Consider the following 18,651-nt stretch of genomic DNA (forward strand, 5'->3'; position numbering starts at 1 on the left):
TCATTAGCTCAGGGCGCATCAAGAGTTTTGATGAGTTAGAGGAACAAATTTATCCACGCAGGATTGGCTTTTGCATTGATTTACCCACTGCTCCTCTAAGAGTTGTGGAGTTGTGGCTTTTCTCAGATCACTGATGTGTGTATATGTGTGTGTGTGTGTGTGTGTGTGTGAGTGATATACATGTATATGTGGGCAGTCCCATTGGATGGACACACTGATGTGATTTGCACAAATCAGCAGGAAGCTATAATTACCAGCAGCCCATGCAGAATCTTCCAAACCTCTATTGGCATGGGTTCAAAGAAGAAGCCCCTCTTTCTGCTGATTTGAGCCTGACTCCACTGTTTACTCGCTCCCAGAGAACAACAGAGACGCTCTCATTCAGAGAGCTGTCGGTGTTTTCTCAGCATGAGGAAGAGGAAGACCGATTACATCGCTTTCACCTAGAAGCCTCCTTTCCCATTGTGTTGTGGTTATCACCACTGTTTTGAAAGGAATGTTTGTATCCTACTTGGCTTGCAATGTGTCCTATCTGATCAAATCATTACAGCTTTCCATTGTTTCACTGCTAAATGAGTAACTTAAACACAAATGCCTTTCGCATTCGCTGTGTTAATCTATTGTCACCCTATCAAAATCTTACACACCCCACCCTATCCCACCCTACCCCCAGTCTGTTTGCTGAGGACACACACTGCAAAACATTCACCTTAATGAGTCAATGAGTCTGTTGAGTTTTCAAAGGAGATTTTACATACGAACATATGCCTGACTTATAAAAAATGTTTCATCGATTAAACCCAACCAGGGCTACTTGTACCTGCAAGATAGTATTCTAACTCTGCAATTGCCAAGGGCTAATTGGAAAGGTTGAAGAGATGCTCAACTAATTTGTGTCAACTTACTATCACCACATACTGTCAGTCAGCTGTAACACCTCAACATTCATGGCTAGCAGTCAAGCAGATAAGTGGATAGATAATTATCTGCTTACTGTATTTCAACAATGTATCCATAACTTCTAATAATAATCCTTGAATCCTTACATACATGGCTAAAAGTAATTGTTGAATGTTTGAAATTGTTACTTTAATGCAGTGTTCTTGAATCCTGGTCCTGAAGCCCCCTGTTGCATGTTTTACATGTTTCCCTGCTCCATCATGCCTGATTCAAATGATCAGCTCGTCATCAAGCTCTGCTGACGTCTGATGAGGACCTATTAATTTGAATCAGTTGTGTTTGGGCAGGTAGACATCTAAACATGCAGGGCAGGGGGCCACAGGACCAGGATTCAAGAACACTGGCTTAATGTATTTGAAATAGTCAAGTAAAAAAGTATTAAATTAAAAAAAAGTTGTAGATAGATTATTGTTCAAGTTGTAAAAGTGGCTGAAATGGAAAGTAAAAAGTATCAGAAGCGGTGGAAATAGTTCGCTAAAAGAATTAGAAATAATCATGAAAGAGCTAAAAGTAATGGATAGATGGTGGAAATGTCTCCAAGTGGTAACAATGCAAAGGAAGTTTAAACAGCCAGTTTAGAGTCAGTTCAAATGAACACATTCAAAGCATTACAGCTGATGTCAAGAGGTACTGTAGCTCATCTGACAGGGATGTGGGGATACATTAGAGAAAAACTAAACCGCTGAATTAAACTACCCAACTTATAACGTATTTCAATTCAGCTAGCTCATTAAAGACTGTTTACTCATTAGTGTATCAGTCATTATAATCCAAATAACATTTTGAAAGGAGACATTCTGCACATACTATCTTCAAGATATGATTTAGGATTCTTTTTTTTCTTTTTTCTTTTTTACCTCTTTCACTTTCAAAAGCCTTTGAATGACGCCATAAACATATCACCGTCTATCAAAAAAACATTACTTTTTTTTCTGAGCTTTTTCTGATATGTGGTGAGTCAAGTTTGTTTGCGGTTGTTTTGGTAGAAGAAGGCATGTTTTAGGACCATAGGATTTGGTGTGTTTACATCAGGGTGCAGCACTGGCCATTTACTAAACTGAAGCCAGGTGGCCACCATTAAACAAAGTCGTAAACACACAACACGGAGACTTTGCAACACTTTTTTGTTCACTCCTCGCCAGTCAGACGAGTCTAGCCAATGACCAAGTGATTTCACTTGCCCCCTGCCTGATGTTCTCTTTCTCTTTCTGTTGCTGTTGCTCACAGTCTGATCAACAAGATCAAGCCTGGAACTATCAGGAGGGTTAACAGGCTGCCCACACCCATCGCTGGACTGGTAAGTCTTTGTCTCTTTTCATTCAGCCTAAATGTGAGACAAGATGTTGCATGTTCATGTGGTTTAAAGACATCTTGACACATAGCCTCAACAGCTTATCTTTCTTTATAGACAGTTTATCTAGTTACTACTGTTTGTTTCTTGTTAGTGTCATTTCTGTAGTCAAGGGAATGTGTTAAGATGTGAGAGGAAGCAGTGCGAGGTGCAGCAGCAGCAGTCGAGCTGACTGGTGACAGGTCTGAAGCTCGGCTGCCGTTGAGAGAGAGGTGATTGCCTCAGTGACTTGTCGCTTCTCGTATCCATCCACACTAATAAGCTCAGTGAATGCGGAGCTGCTTGAAAGGCCACTGGCCGCATTTGAGTGCACCCTAAATATGATGTCTGCCATGCCTGAGGCTGCGTTCAATCAAAATCGTCCAAGACAAAAAGTCTTTGTGCTGGTATGATAATTAAGTTTTTGATTGAGTGACAGGAGGTCAGAGGGGGCAGAATTTGGTTTACGTAATAATTTGTTATCAGTTTTTCTCCATCTTTTCACCTTTTCAGGCCTAGCAACATCTTCAAATTGAAGCATTTCGTGGCAGGGGCCTTTTGGCCCAGTTGAAATAAATGTTTTGGGAGTGTCTGCACACAAGTGCTCTGGAAGTAGAGGGTTGAAAACCCTACCTTAAACCCATCCCTCACAAAGCTCTCTCTTGTGGGAGTAATTGAGTCCAGCTGTCTGGAGGAATTACAGAGAACCCCAACCCTAACCCAGGCCAGTCTGAGTGTACGTCGGTGGGCTCAGTAACACTCAACATCTTTGGCAAGACAATGACAAGTTTGTGGTTGAAGAAACAGACTGGCACAAACAGTAAACATAGTATTTGCAGTAACAAACACTGTACCATCATACGTGTGTTATGACATAAATAACATTCCCTCTCAGTTTGTTTTGGACTGTTGGTAATATAACTGGCGGGGCACCTGCTGAGGTAATGAGGTAAAGTAACTCCTCCATCAGTAGCACTGGCGTGGTATTTCCGAGACTTGGAAACAAACCTGAAACCACCTGATCATAAATTCTCCAGTAAATGTAAAGGCTCCTGGTCAGCCTGCGGCGATCAGTTACTGCCAACCACATGGAGGAGAGCGGAGAGCTCTCTAAACAAACATGACTCACTCTCACTGTGCTGTGAGAATAACTCTTTCCCCCAAAGTAGTCAAGTAGTGTTGTTAAGATTCCTCAGCCCTCTATCTGTTATCCCTATAAATAGTAACAGGTCTGCTCCTTAAGTGTTGGAATTGAGTGTTTAAAAGCTGTGTGAAATTCTTCAAGCATTAAAGGGACAGTTCACCCCAAAATCCAAAATACAGATTTGTGCTATTTATCCAACTAGATTGTTTTGGTGTGAGTTCTTGAGTTTTGGGGATATCGGACATAGAAATGTCTGCCTTCTCTCAAATATAATGAAACTAGATGGCAAAGTGCCAAAACAATACATTTTTTAAAAACTCAACAGCAAGGCATACCCACCAGTTGTATCCCCGTGCAGAAGGAAGTGTGCATTTACTCATGGATGAGAGGCTTGTACTTGTGACAGCACAGAATCATCATTAATGGTTTCCTTCTCGGCTGAGTTATACCATTAGCTAGCATACTTAGCTCAGTTAGCTAACGTCTGGTCCTTCTGCGCAGTGATAATGTTAGGTATGGCAAAAAGGCGAGGACCCAAATGCAGACACAGGGCTAGGCAGGTAAGAAGGTGAGCTTTATTGACTGGAATCTCAAAGATCTAAATGTAGGCAATGAAAAAGCAACCAACAACAATAAGACAGGTGAAAGAGAATCCAAGAAAAAATTAAGAATACAAGGAGGAGCAAACCAGATGAACGACACCAGGAGGAAAAAGACAGACTTAAAGACACACAGGTTAATGAACAAACGAAACACAGGTTACACCAAAAAAGGATGGGAAGAGCACAGGAAGTGGAAAGTGAGAAGAGGATGAATTGAAGGATGAATTCTACAAATTGAAATCGGAAACATCTAACCTGAAAACCAAAACAATGAAGGATACGGTGTAGGTCGGTAGAGAGAAAATAGTTCCTACATTAAACTGCTCACCACAAGGTATGTGGATTATCTTGAGTAACCGGGTCATGACTCTTTGAAAGAGACATCGCTGTTAAGTTTTTCAAAAGTGCACCACAAGCTGAGTGTTATCTTCTCAAACTCAGCAACTCACAACAAAACAATCTAGATGGATAGATAAGACTACAGGTAAGAGAAAAATATATATTTTTGATTATGAGGTGAACTGTCACTGTAATGTATATGTTTAGCTACTTGTCACCTCATAGTCATGATATTGGATACATGCTATCCATCTCCACTGAATCTTGTCAGAGAAGAAGAAACTAGAAAAATGCTGTTCTAGTAATCTTACCTTCCTAAAAGACACACGGAAGAAGAATACAGTTGACAAAGACCAAGAGGAATGTTGTTGGGGAGTTTAATGTGTGTAATGTAGTTACAGTATAAGGAAGGGACTTTGCAAACACGCCTCATTAACACTCAGACATGAACATTTTCTACAATTATGGTCGTTACTGTCGTTCTTGTTTTGCTATCTGAGAGATTTCAGCACTCTAATCGATACCAGGCTTCAGCTCTGGCAGAATAAAAAGCTCAAGGAGGGAAGGAGGGGAAAAAACGGAAATTTCTGGTTTTGTGGAATATTTAGCAACACTGGCTCCAGACCCAGGGCCTATTCTTTGGCTCCACTCATGTCCAAGGGAATGTTTCCCATGTCAGCACACTTCTCTGCCTGTTGCTGAGCGCTCAGTGAGCTGTGGGTTTGGGTCATGGCACTCTGGTTCGGGCCTGGTTCTGCTTTTACCGGTGCTGGGCAGGAAGCCGACGATTGTGCGGTGGGGCAGCCAGCTACTTGAGCTCGGATTTCAGGCCCACTGGGTTGAATCCAGAGGGACAAAGTTAAAGATGACTCCAGCGAACTCTGCCCACTGTAAATAGACTGTAATTGACATGGTGCTGGATGATTCTGCATACACCAACTCCTTGGTGAGTTGAGGTAGCAGTGGGAGGAGATAAACAGACAGTTCCAGTGGCCCCTGAGGGTGTCTTTACTCATCTAAATGTCCGTGTAATGATCTGTGCAATGACAGGCATTTGACCATGTTTTGTTACTGTGTTTGTGTTGTATGGGTGCATGTTATGACTGGATCTGACTGTTGGTGCAGGAAGGTCTTTTATCGGGCAAGTTTCAGTGGAGGCAACGTTTCAAGTATTCCATCTCCTCTCAGTTTATTGTCACAGGACTTGAAAATGTGTAGCCTGATATCTTAACCATAGCTTTGCTTGGTGTTTTAAGCACTGCCGGGGGTCAGCTGAGGGTAATTGTAGCGTATGCCCTCTTAGACAAAGAATGCAGCAGGAGAAATAGAGTGACCACAATGTGTGACCAGCAGGGACAAAAAAATCAGACACATTACGAGTCAAATCTTTCCGTTTCTTGGTGTGAAATGCTTAAATCAGGGTCCTCAAGTCTGTATGAGAGGATTAGAGGCTGCTGGATGGGTACAGCATATTTAGCAGGATTATGTGCAGGCGTAAGTCAGCATAACATTCCTTCAACATCATTATCTCTGCATGTTCTAGGACTGATGTTAGGGGGGCTCTCACTGTGTTAATAATGTTCCTTGAGGTTAAATGACATTCATACCTAAGTGATATTAATTATCCTTTATATAGGTCGTGATTACATTGGCTTAAGGTGATTATTTGCTTCACAAGGGGAAGATCAGGGCCTTAATTTTGGAGATCCGAGGGTTTTCATCTAAATTATAGCAATAACACTGAGTTGTCTTTTATGGCCTGAATTCTTCCGGGATTTAAAAATCATATCTAGAACTACACTGATAAACCACATGGGCAAGTATATCCGATAAATATCAGTGTATTTGATGATCAATAAGCAACAAGAAATGACTGTACAGAAATGCCAACTTTTATGTCACTGTTGCATAGTTTGTCCACCAGAGAGCACTGACTAGCTCATTGCTCAACTACTAAAAATTCTGCTCAGTACATCCATATTGTGTTCACAACTCTTTTTCTTTGTTATATGTAAGAAAAAAAATGTAGGCTCATATATTGTTATCAAGTTTTATACCCCAGACTGTAACAACTTACAATACAGTACATTAGGCCTGAGCGATATGGCATTAAAATAATATTGCGATATTTTAAGGCTATATCGTGACACAGGATATATCTCGATATTTTGAAATCACCTCAACAGGACTTCGTATGTTAGGACTGGGCGACAGTCTTTGGGTATGTGGATATAATTGGTTAAGTGTGTAAAGAGAAGTATTAGAATAAGTAGAACAGTGTGGTAACTGATGACATCACTTTACTGTAATGCAGGGTAAAGGTACAGAAAGTAATGCTTAGCTAATCATGAGATAACCTCGTAGTAATTCCTCAGTATGCTGTATCACTGTAAAGAGTAACTAATGATTAGGTAATGAGTAATTAATGGGTCATTACTGTTTTGTGGCACTCTGGCTGATTCACAGTTGATCTGGAAGAACTCATTGGGAAAGTCGATATTTCAATTCACAGATACCTATGAACTTATCATTACCTAATGATTCATTAATGTAGTATCTCTCTGTTCTCTAACTGCAATTTATTAGTTATTAAATTGTTCCGCACTCGTTCCTTAGTAAATACTCACATTTTTGTGTGCTATATTGTTAAGTGTTACCTCATAATTATATAAAATTGACAAAGGTATCATTGTAAAAAAACAGAAGAATCATATCCTTCAGAGTATCTTTACTTGTAAGTTACATGTAATTCCATTCATGCTTACTTGTCAGCATGAAAATGTTGAGGTGAGGCGAGGTAGGCAAGCTGTTATGCATCTTTTGTTGTTTCTCACTGTACATGCTGTTCACATTGAATAACAAGCTAATAAATTCAGTGTCACTGAAAAATGTCCATGAGAACAATGAGATAAAGCTTACCATTCAAAACCCATGTAATTATCTTAGTTACTCAGAACTAATCTATAGCAATCAGGAAAATGACATTATGTCTATTTCCAAGACAAAGCTGAAGAAGAGGAAATCTCTTCTGTGTTGTGTATAATCATCAACAGTGGCCCAAGCACCTGGGGGTGGGGGTGATCCTTGGCCTGCAGGGGTCCACAGTGACCTTTAGGGCCCAGCAATGTGCCGTTCAGGGACAAACTAAGTTGTTAGCAAGGGCTTCCTGCTCAGAGAGGTCAGCTCTCTCCTTACATTTGCTAATAAGCATGTTGCCATTTAAATATAGAACAGGCTACCCCTTAATTATTCCTGCCCATGTTGAAACCATGTGTCATTACATGAAACCCTCTTAAGCAGAACTGTCCCAATGGGAAGTGCAGACTTACAAACAAGACACTTGGGATTACAACTGGAAAAGTCATAACTCCCAGAAAGGATTGGTGCTTGTGTGGTTGAAGATTTGTTTGAAATGTGTGTGTATTTATAGAGCAAAATGTCTTTTTGCTATCCTGGATTACACTCACACATCTGTGTAACTCATGTACACACACTTTATGCAATATAAAATGATTGACATAGTTTAGGAGGAGAAGCCGTTCTTCCACTCCCATGTCTTTTTGCTTGAGGAAAAATATTTGCCAGTTTCTGTCACCCGACCTCATGTTTCATAGCAACCTAATGTCTCCAAAATACTCCACCGCCCCACACATTTCACAGGTATTCATGAGGAAAGGGATTGGCAGGGAGGGGAGGGGACAGTTTCAGGGTGTGAGAAGGAGAACGCGGCAGACGTTGTGTTCCAGTGTGTGTGCGTGCGTGTGTGTCACTTTTGCACTCGCATGGCCGGTTGGGTTGGACTTGTGCACAGCTCTGATGTCATCCTTCCTGGTTTTGGCTTTGTCCCCACCCTAGCCCAGCCCACAGGTAGTTTTGCTGCTGTCAGTCAGCTCCTGTCACGCAGCCTCTCCCCCCCCCGCGCGTGTGTGTGTTTGTGTGTGTCCTGCACCGGGTCGCTTCTTACTTGCTACACACACATGCTCCTCCCCGGGCCGTCTCTGTTCTCTGCTGATATGAACTTTGGAAGCAATGAGTTGTAGGCTGTGTCCCTGCCAGAGAATTCTTGAGTGATTATTCTTTGCCTCTGAAGGTGGACAGCCCTCATCTTCTGCTTTGTTCTCTGTCCAGGACAACCTTAACGTCTTCCTCAAGGCCAGCGGGAAGCTTGGACTAAAGGAAGCGCAGCTCTTTCACCCCGGAGATCTGCAGGACTTATCGACAAGAGTTACAGTCAAGTAAGTTCTGATCTTGTGAGCTTTGTAAAAGATAGGTGCTACTGTGACATTTTGTTACCATTCACAGAGTTCAGGGCCTCCAAGTCATGTTTTTGACTGTTTCTTGAATGGATGAAAGAATGAATACTCGGCTTCTTTTTATGCTACCATTACTGTGCCCAGAGAGGATGAACGTTTAATATCACTCTGACACTTTACAGTGTTTCCAACCGCACGTCTCCTCATGTGAGGCATGATTCAAGCTGCATTTAAAAAAAGGTCAGCGCTATTTTCAGTGTCTGTGTATTCTTGTATTAGTAAGCACATGTTTAAGGACAGCTTTATGTGTTTCTTTAAAAGATGATGGAGGGAACAACTGATGAAACCATAGAGACAAGAAGAATGTACTCATTTCCTCTTGGTGCAGGTCTAGCATATCATGACCTCAGTCAAAATGTTAGACATGAAAGTACTTGTTTACTGTCAGTTACAGGTTAAACAACTTAATTCAAGAAGTGTTTTTCTCATTGTGTCTGACAAAGGTTTGAAGGCACTGCCGCAGTGTTTATTATTTTTCAGTTTCAGACAGTTGCGTGCAGGGCAGAGGATGTTTGCGGTATGTTGAACAACCTGTTCAGTTTTAACACAGGTGTGTCTTCAGGAGGGAGTGAGCACAGTCCACCCACTGTGACACTCTGTGTGGCTGTACAACACTGCTGTGCAAGCACAAACGATACTGCTTGAGCAGCAGTCCCTGCAGGTTGTTCAACTTGAAGTAGAAAGGCCCTCGGTGGCAGATACTTAAGTGTAGGTGGCAGAGTAATGCAAGGCGATGTCATGAAGACTTTCTTTAACATAGTGTTGCCACAACCTCCAGGACCATTTTTCCCACGATCCACCCAAGACTCTGTCTGTCATTCTTCAGTAATGTTGACAATGGTGTCGAAACCACAACCGTCATAAAGACACATACAGAGACAGACTGTGCACATAGAAATATGAACTCTAAATAAACAAATCTGCCTGCCTTTTATCGGGACACACCCTTTCCCACAGCAGGAGATATGCTGCTGAGAAATACGGGGATGTCATTCATTTAATGTCTGATTCAGTGTCATAAATATAGAGATAATTCTTTCATGAACCTTATGCCCCGTGTGTTATCAGACATTTTACCTACTGCGTAACTTTTTCCGCCTAATATTGGCGCCCATATGTATGCAGTGAAAGCTGACGTGTAATGAACACCAATTCAGAAGGATTTTGAAATTCTCCGGATCAAATCTCAGTGAGTGTACTGTGGCTCAGCTCTTTGACACCATGTCAGCTTGTGTGCGGGGGTTTGGCCAGAGGGGGCTTGCTATCCTATTTTTAGGATCTGGGGTCACTTTGACGGGCAGGATTGATTGGAATGGTATCAGTACTCAGAGGAAGAGCTTTTAATAGTGTGTTGTCTCCTCCCAGTACATTCCCACCCTCCATGTGGTCATCAGAGTACACCTGTGTGTTTGTGCACATGTGAAAGTTGGAGTGTGGTCTGCAGTCCCGTTTGTGGTTGGGTGACGCTGTATCTCATAAGGAATCTGAGGAGGAAAAGACACATACTTCTCAGTGTTTTGGATTGCTGCTGCAGCACACAAAGTTTCAGGTTCTCAATTTTTAGATGAACCTGCAGCTGCTCTGACTGGTCCAGCTGAAGTCTTTGTTCATTCGTCTGGATGAATTGTACAGAGGGAATTTCTTCTTCAAGCTGTTTCTCACAGTCACTCCTTTTCTTAAATGCAGCATATTTTCATTGGGTTGTGAGTTTATGAGATGGAAAAACGGTGAGGTATTTGTGTTTGTGGGCACAATTATATGGTTCTCCAGCTGCAGTATTTTTAACTTGTACAGAGAAAGATGGCACACAGAGAGTATCGTGAGGAGATAATCCCAAACAAGGCTGCAGACAAGCAGCAACCAATAGGTTTTATTCCACTGTTGCTTATCAGAGCCTATAGGCAAATGAGCCACAGAGGGTGTAGCACAGAGAGACAGAGAGACAGAGAGAGAGAGAGAGAGAGAGAGAGAGAGAGAGAGAGAAAGTTGTCCATCAGCTGTCTTTTCCCTGGTGTGTGTGTCCAACCTCCACTCCCTTAAACCCAGTCTGACAGGTGCCTCGCTCAGCTTCTCTGATCTCTGTTTCAGCAGCAGAGCTGTTGATATCCTGCTGGCGTTCTATGTTCCCTTCCGCCTGCTGTTTTAATTAGAAAAAACCCTCAACTAATACATAAAGGAATCAGGTTTTATTTTTTGTATGTTTTATTTTCTTTTAATTTCCATTCATGTTAGTATTTCAGTTCATTTATTTTTACTTTTATTTTTCTGTTGTTTAACTTATGGAGAAAGTTACAGTTACACGCTCAGTGTAACTTTAACTTTTCATTAGTTTCAACTATTTTGATAATCAATTTCAGTTCAGTCATTTGTCTAGCAAATATGACAAACATTTTCTGACAAGACATTTCAAGATACTGTATCACCTTGGACTTGGAAATTGTGATGAGCCGATTTTTAACATTTTTTGACGAGACCGTTGACCGATTAATCAATGAAAAAATAATGATTTGTTTCAGCCATAATCTGCTTGTAATACTATAAAATATGCTACAGATCTGAAGTGATATTTTAAGTACTGATTCAACCATAATGCACTGGAAACTAAACCTTGTTGACCTCAGGGTGTACCCATTGATAGTTTGTTCTTGAATAAAACTTATTGGCAAGGCCAGTATCTATCTTTTGGCATGAATCTGGAGTCAGATATTGGCTGAAGCGATGTGTGCTTGGAGCACAGTTTAATTCATACTCATTTGTGTTGTCACGACAGCCATAAAAGATTATCGGCTTTCTTTTTTGACCTTTGAGCTTTGCAGTTCCTGTCGTTTCTGCCTTCACGCCACCCCACCTGCAGTGTATACTGCTCTATTGCTCTGTGTTGTGAAACTGTGCTTACTGATAAAAGAGGTTTGTCAGTTACAAACACATTCAATAACAAAATTGTCAAATAGCATGATAAAACGTTATAATAGGCTGATTAGAGAAGACAGCATGCTACTGAGTGACGTATTCTGGAAGATTTTCTCATCATCCACATGAGAATATTAAAGTCTGGTCAGAGGTGTAACACTGACCAAAGCTAATATGATTCATCATTGCCCATGGTTCACTGGCTACTTTAGACCAGATCACTGTCAGACCAACAGCTGCCCAGGAAATGAGGGAATTAGAATGCTGCAGATGAGTCATGGCATCTGAAAGTGCTCTTTTTAACTTCAGCCACTTCCTTTAGACCCTTAGCTGCCATGTGGAAATTCACCAGCATGGAGTCAAAGTTGGACTCGGACCACAACTCAGACATAAAAGGAAAAAGCTGGAATAAGCTGGGTTTTCCCTAATGACACTATATGTCAGCTGATTACTTTACACTTGACCACTATAAATGTTTTAACAAGTGTCATTTGTCACAGAGCTGCTTAAACATCTGGCTCAGAAGGTGGAAATTGGAGTGTGTGGAACCAACAATGTGCAGTTATTATATACTGTAACAGCAAATCACTGTGCTGTAGAGGTTTATGGACTCTTGTGCTTATTCAGCTTATTCCAATGCCTAAAGTACCTGAACCTCAAATGTACCCTCCTCATGTATATCATAGTATGTTTAAGAGGGATAACATGTCTGATTTGGATGTGGTAAAACTGAGATGCTTCGGATAACAAACCATGACAAATGCTTGAAAGTAACTACATTTACCAAAGTACTGTATTTTAATACAAGTCAGAGGTATTTGAACTTCACTATTTCCTTTTTGCGTCACTTTATACTTTTGACTCCACTACAAGAACAGCTACTGCTTCTGCTTCTGCTTCTACTTTTACTATTACTACCGCTAATGAAGTAAAAACTCTATGTCTGAGTCCAGCTTTTGCTCTGTAACCTCCTATAGCTGACAAAACAAATCCCCTGCTGAGAGAGGTCCAAAGTCTCACCCGTTGGCGCCATTTCATCAAGCAAATTATTGACGAGGGTTGACTGCTGTCCAAACCCAAAAAAGGAAACTGCAAGAGATCGGCATGTACATCAAAATGCATTGACCTTTGAGGAATGTTAGTGACCCTTTCCAAACAATAGATAAAGAGGAGTGGCGGCTGTGTGGTGTGATTGCAGGATTTGGATTATGCAATGGCATCCCTGGCTGTAGATCAAACCAAATGTTTGAACTACCTGAAGGAATGTGTTGTTTCCCAGACAAATTTGGACAGAATACACAGCTCGTTATCAGAATTTATTCAACGCCAACATATCTCGCACCTCGTGCCAAGTATGTACTTCTGTTTATGTATGTTCAAAACTCGCTTTGGCAAGTTCCTGTGAAGTCCATAATGCAAAGACAAACAAAGTGCCCTGTTTGTTAGTACTTCGGGTGTGGTTCACTGAGCTGGCACGTCACGCTCTGGTTTCATGGTTTAATATATGGCACCGCCGTCACTTCTAGTTGCAGTGTTGTGTCAACTGTGGCCTCAGATTGTGAAACCAAACGAGCAATGATGGTGAAAGGCCAATAAAGTTTCTACACCATGGACACGGCCCCGGCTGTAAAAGGCCAACACAAGGGTTATATTTGTGCTGCGCAGTTGACTTGGAGAGAGAAATGCCAGCCTCACCCTGTTCCCTGGCTCACAGAGGCTGCAGTGTCTCTGATAAGTACGACACAATGATGCCCGACACTGTCTCACCCGCAGCTGATTCCTCTATTCACACCCTCCTTGCATTTTTCAGGACTCCTGATGCATGATGGCATCTGGGTGTGTCTTTAAATTCAAGTGATTTTATTCAAATGAAAGAACACAGGTGAAGGATGTAACAGGCGCTGCTGAATGCTGCAGAACAAGTGATCTTCATCGCACAGGTATGCTTCTGAATGCACACCCATCAATTTAAGGCTTTGGTGCTAGGTTTGTTCGTCTTTTTGATGTTATTGTCTCAGAGGAGCAGAGCTGCCTTGATCTTGTTGGTGGCTGCACATGGATTGAGACCTCTGGTCTCATGACTATGTACAGCTTCAGCCTGTAGATTTTTGTCTTGTTGGAGATCTGAATACATTTTTGTTGCAGCACAGGGAAGCGATTGACTGAACTGGAGTGATCATTGACTTTGGCCCAGGTTAAGAATTTATTTCTCTAACATTTGAATGGTGGCTTATGTTTCTTCAGTTATGTGTTTCTTTTTGTCTCTGGCTTGTGTTGGCAGAACATCACTCTTCTACTCCTTCAAGTCAAATAAAATGAGTTTGATGTTTTGTCTAGGCCTGTCAAAGTTATTAAATTATTGCCTGATGGCAATTATTTGAGCTGACCATGATCATTTATTACTTTTTCCATTTACCTGTGTTAAAAAAAAAAAAACTGTTCCTCTTTTAACGATGTCATCTCGTTGCGCAGCTACATCAAGCATCAACACCATCAACTGTCTATCTCAAAGCACTTAACTTCTAATATTTGCATAATAACTTCTGCATTTTCGTTAGCTGACTATTTGTGAATTCAGTTAAATTGTGCGCTCCATGTGGACGGAGACTTGGTTAATGTTGCAACAAACAAAGTTAATTAGATGTGGTTCCATCAGCTGGTTAAGGCAAATAAACTGTCAACCTCAGCAAAAAGTTCCAATGTTAGAAAAAAAAAACGTGGGAAAAAAGAGCCTGGCTGTCGAGACCTTACTACAGAAAAGGACAATTAAATGGTTAATTGCAATTATTTGTATGATACTTAATCTTCTTCTTTATCTCAACTGAAATATCGTGATCATGACAGCCCTTGTTTTGCACAAAGCTCTGTCACAATTTGACTAGAACTCAATCAGAGTAGTAAAATATGTTGGTAAGAAACCTATTTTCATATCAAGTTATTATATAAATTGTGGTTTGAATTAGTTTTTGAGTGATCATGTAGCTGTTGTTTGATATAATGTACCTGTATTGCATTGTGTTGTTGAGGATTGTGTCACATACACAAAGTGACTAACTTGCACAAGTAGTGTCTTGTATCTTCAACTGGAAGTGGACAGAAGGAGGATGTCCCTGGCTGGTGGAGCTTGTCTTGATTGTCTCTCACCCGTTGACCTCAAGACCCCAAGAGAGTGGTGATGTGGAAGCCTGTGTGGGCATGAAGAGGTCGAAGCTTGAAGCTGAAATGACTGGCTGGTGGAAGTGATGAGAGGGTGCTGTTAATTTGTCAAGCTCGATGGTGCTGTTAATTTGTCAAGCTCGAGGGTTTCCTGTCCGATTACTGGTTAGCATGTATACATCTGTCTGAGAGGGGTGAGTCATTTTAAAGACCCTGAACTGTTTGACTTCCACTGGAACTATTTTACTTGTAAGATAGGAAACAAACTTGAGGACAGTTAACAAAAGATTATCACATCTTCACAGGCGAGAAAAGATTACATTTTATTCAGATGACATCTGTTTGAAATGATAAGGATTGGATTTCTAGTTGAATTTAACAAGAATGTGGGCTTGAGAATATTGCCTTCATTGCTTGCATGTGTGCAGAACACACAAACACAAATGTTTTTCTTCTTCTCGGCACATTAAACACAGAAAACCCAGTGTGATTATTTTAACTGGTAATATTACTTCACAGAAGCTATTCCCAGCCAGTACTCTCTGTCTTTTTCATGTGTGACGTGCTGTTGATGATTGTTGCTCAGTCATATGAACACTCAGCTGATTCTATCAGACTGCAGCACAGTCCTCAGGCTCTGGAGGCCTGAAAATACCCCTTATATATTTTTTTCCCTCTTTTCAGCTATTACCACTAGCCATAAATGAGCATTACGAGAAGCGATGTGGTTGTAGTTTTGGTACACAGCTCCTTTTTTCTGGACCTGACTACCACTGTTATAATCTTAGCCTTTGTGACTGTGTTCCAAGCCACACAAGAGAGGGCATTTTTTCACCCGCCTCTTTTATTGGGCCTATAAATTTGCAATATGCCCAATTGGTAAATGTCCATTTAAGTTTTTACTGCTGGCAAGTTATCATGTTGGAAGCCTCGGGTGTGAGATGACGCATAATGGTGAGAAAGTTGATCTGCTTTCCATCCAGTTAAATGTTGTCAGCAGTGGCAGAAGTACTGAGATCCTTTACTGAAGTAAAAGTACCAGTGCAGCAATGTAAACATGCACCATTACAAGTAAATGTTCTACATTCAAAGTTTTATCAAAGTGAAGGCGACTTTAAGTGTATTTTTCTGAACCTATAGTGAGTTTCAGCTCATTTATTGTTTTGGTTCACTCTCACCGATCTCATAATGTCATATTTGTTCACAGCAAGCAGCCTTTTTCAGCGAAAAAGCTCTAAAAACCCAGTGTGCCCTCCCTGCTCAGCACCAAACAGCCATCGGCAGCTAACTGGTGAACATAATGGAGCATTTAGCAACTAAATTGTCAAATATTTCCCTCAGGAATTGATAAAGACTACGAACTACAAGAGAGAGAACATTAGATTTACAGCAACCAGAGGGGCAGAAACACAACTCAAAATTACTGCTAACGTTGCTCCATAACTGCTGGATGTGTAAATACGCAGCTGTTTGCCAACAAATATATGAAGTTTAAAAGTGAATGGATGCTGTAAATATAGATTATTAGGTTGTTAATATTGATGCTTCATTATGTAAGTAGCAGTTGCGCATGACAACTGTTTTTACTACTTTATATACTGTGGCGTAGTTTAGTTCAGTGGCTCCAAGTGAGTCACAAGATAAATCTGGTTGGTCATGCGATGATTAGTGTGGTCAGAAAGAAGAAAAACAAAGTTGAGCTACACAGATTTGATTCATTTTTGGACTAATCTTTGCTTGTTTTGTGAAATATCAGATGATGAATCTTTGCCTAAAACAGCTACTCAAAAAAAACAATCTGAGAAGTTTAGAGGCAACAGCTCATCAGGGGAACACCATATCTTTGCAAGAAGTCAGACGCTGAAATGTTTGGGAACTAGCGGTTTAGTGGTTGCTGAATGATATATTGGACAATCAGTGCTAACGTCTTAGATCAGTCCCAATCTTACCATTGGCTCTGATTTTTAAATAACTAAAATGATGTGTTTAATTTTACCTCCTGGCTTTGTTTCCTCCCCTTGAATCAAGCAATGTATATGAACACGTGATTGACAGGAAGTCATCAAGGGTGTCAGCGCAGTACAGTACAGGCGTCGCAGGTGCATAGGTTACTTGAGTGCAGGAAAGGGCTGTAAGAAATCCAAGTGCTCCTGGGCAGAGAGGCATGTGTGACTATTGTGTTACCACATGAGAGCAGGAATGTGTATCATGCACAGGGTATGTGAAGCAGACTATATATCTTTCCTGTGTCACAAAGGTTACTGTATGTACTGAAGCAGATTATCACTGTTTATTGACCACTTTAAATAGACACTACCGGCCACTGAGGTGAAAGGTACACGGCGTCCAGTACATAAGAAAAAGGTAACATCAGGCTTGCAGCTTTGTGTGCTTTTTCACAGGAGTAAGAACGAACTGACATTTTCCTGGGAAAGTGATTTACTGACTGCAAGGTCAACTGTCAAACCCCAGAAATATGGCTGAAATTCTGTTTGACCTTGGTAGCATGCATGTGGCTTTGTCGCGCCAACAGTGAGCCTTGTTTGGTACTGAGATGTTGAATTAGCAGCTATTAGTTTTATCATTATTTAAAATCAGACACAGACCTCCCTTTGTGTCCCCTAAAGTCTAACTGTTTTTACAGCTGCTCCATTTTGCGATTAGTGGGAAAAATAGACACTCTCTCACACAACACTTTACTTTATTGCTTGCAATGATTTTTTTTTCCTCTGAAATGTGTGTTTGTTTTTCTCTCAGCCTTTGTGTTGTTGTGTGAGAGTGAGTGAAGGGCTGGCAGTAGTCTGGATTGTGCTCTCACTTTCCAGCTCTTTCACCGTCCAACACAGAGACCCGACAAGCATGCCCTCTGTTCGTTTTATTGTCATTTTCTCTCACAAACACACCTCTGTTTTCTGCTCTATCTCTCACAGGCATCAAGAGACCGACAGGAGGCTGAAAAATGTGAGTGGAAAAACATGAGCTTTTTTTCTAAGAACTGATATGTTGGCACTAATAAAACGTAAAACAAAATTTAGTGTCAGTTACAGTTACAGTCCTGTTCAGGTGTCACTGGAGAACAGGGAAACTCTGCTGAAGTCTGTTTACAGATGTTGGCAAATGCAAATTAGGGATACCACAGTGAGGAAATGTTCCCACCGGTTAATAAACTTCTGACAACATTGTGTCACAGATTACAACAGATATTTTACAAGATACATATTGATAATACTCAGTAGAGCGCTAACTTTATTCCCACACTGACCCAAACATTTGTAGCTGATGTCTACAGTAGAGCTGTAAAGTAACACTAACGTTAAATGCATGTTGGTTGTAATGTTAGCTCCTAGACAAGGTCCGCTTGGTTTAACACCAGCTAACAGCTTCATGTTAGTGTTTTTAACAACAGAGTACTAACTTTTATATCTCCGCACATTGTCCGACTACGTACTGATAGCATGCTTATTGTTTTATGCACTGACCCCAAAAACTGTGGCTGACATTCACAGATGAGTTGTAAAGTAACGCTAACGTTGAGTACACGAGCGGTATTAATGTTAGCCCCTTGACTAGGCTAGCTTGGTTTAGCAGCAGCTAACAGCCTCGTGTTAGTTAATGTTAGTTACTTGTCAAGGCTCTTTGCATTAGCTACATAATCTCTGACCACAGTGTCTCCAAACTCTTTAAAATAAATTGTCCTTTAACCAATTTTGTATTAAAATGACACATTTAAAGTGCACTGAATGCACATGATAACATGTAAAAAAAATGAGAATGCTCAATTCCAACAGGGTCCCTGAAGTAAACATTTAACCCAAAATTAATGAGTTACCCTTACATTACTCCCAGACTAAATTTTAGATGTATTTTAAGGTCTTAAAAAAGGAGCAATAAAGTAAT

General features: G+C 40.9%; 1 protein-coding gene across 7 annotated transcripts in view; it reads left to right on the plus strand.

Moving 5' to 3' along the window:
- Positions 1-18,651, plus strand: part of lmo7a (LIM domain 7a) — a 53,820-nt gene that overhangs the window by 9,084 nt on the left and 26,085 nt on the right. For all 7 annotated transcript variants that reach the window (XM_073474372.1, XM_073474368.1, XM_073474373.1 and 4 more), the window contains exons 4-6: positions 2,188-2,257; positions 8,504-8,610; positions 17,685-17,715. In XM_073474372.1, coding sequence (XP_073330473.1) covers positions 2,188-2,257; positions 8,504-8,610; positions 17,685-17,715 — 208 coding nt within the window. The remainder of the gene's footprint in view (positions 1-2,187; positions 2,258-8,503; positions 8,611-17,684; positions 17,716-18,651) is intronic.

This window comes from Pagrus major, chromosome 9 (assembly GCF_040436345.1).
Source record: "Pagrus major chromosome 9, Pma_NU_1.0".
Taxonomy (NCBI): domain Eukaryota; kingdom Metazoa; phylum Chordata; class Actinopteri; order Spariformes; family Sparidae; genus Pagrus; species Pagrus major.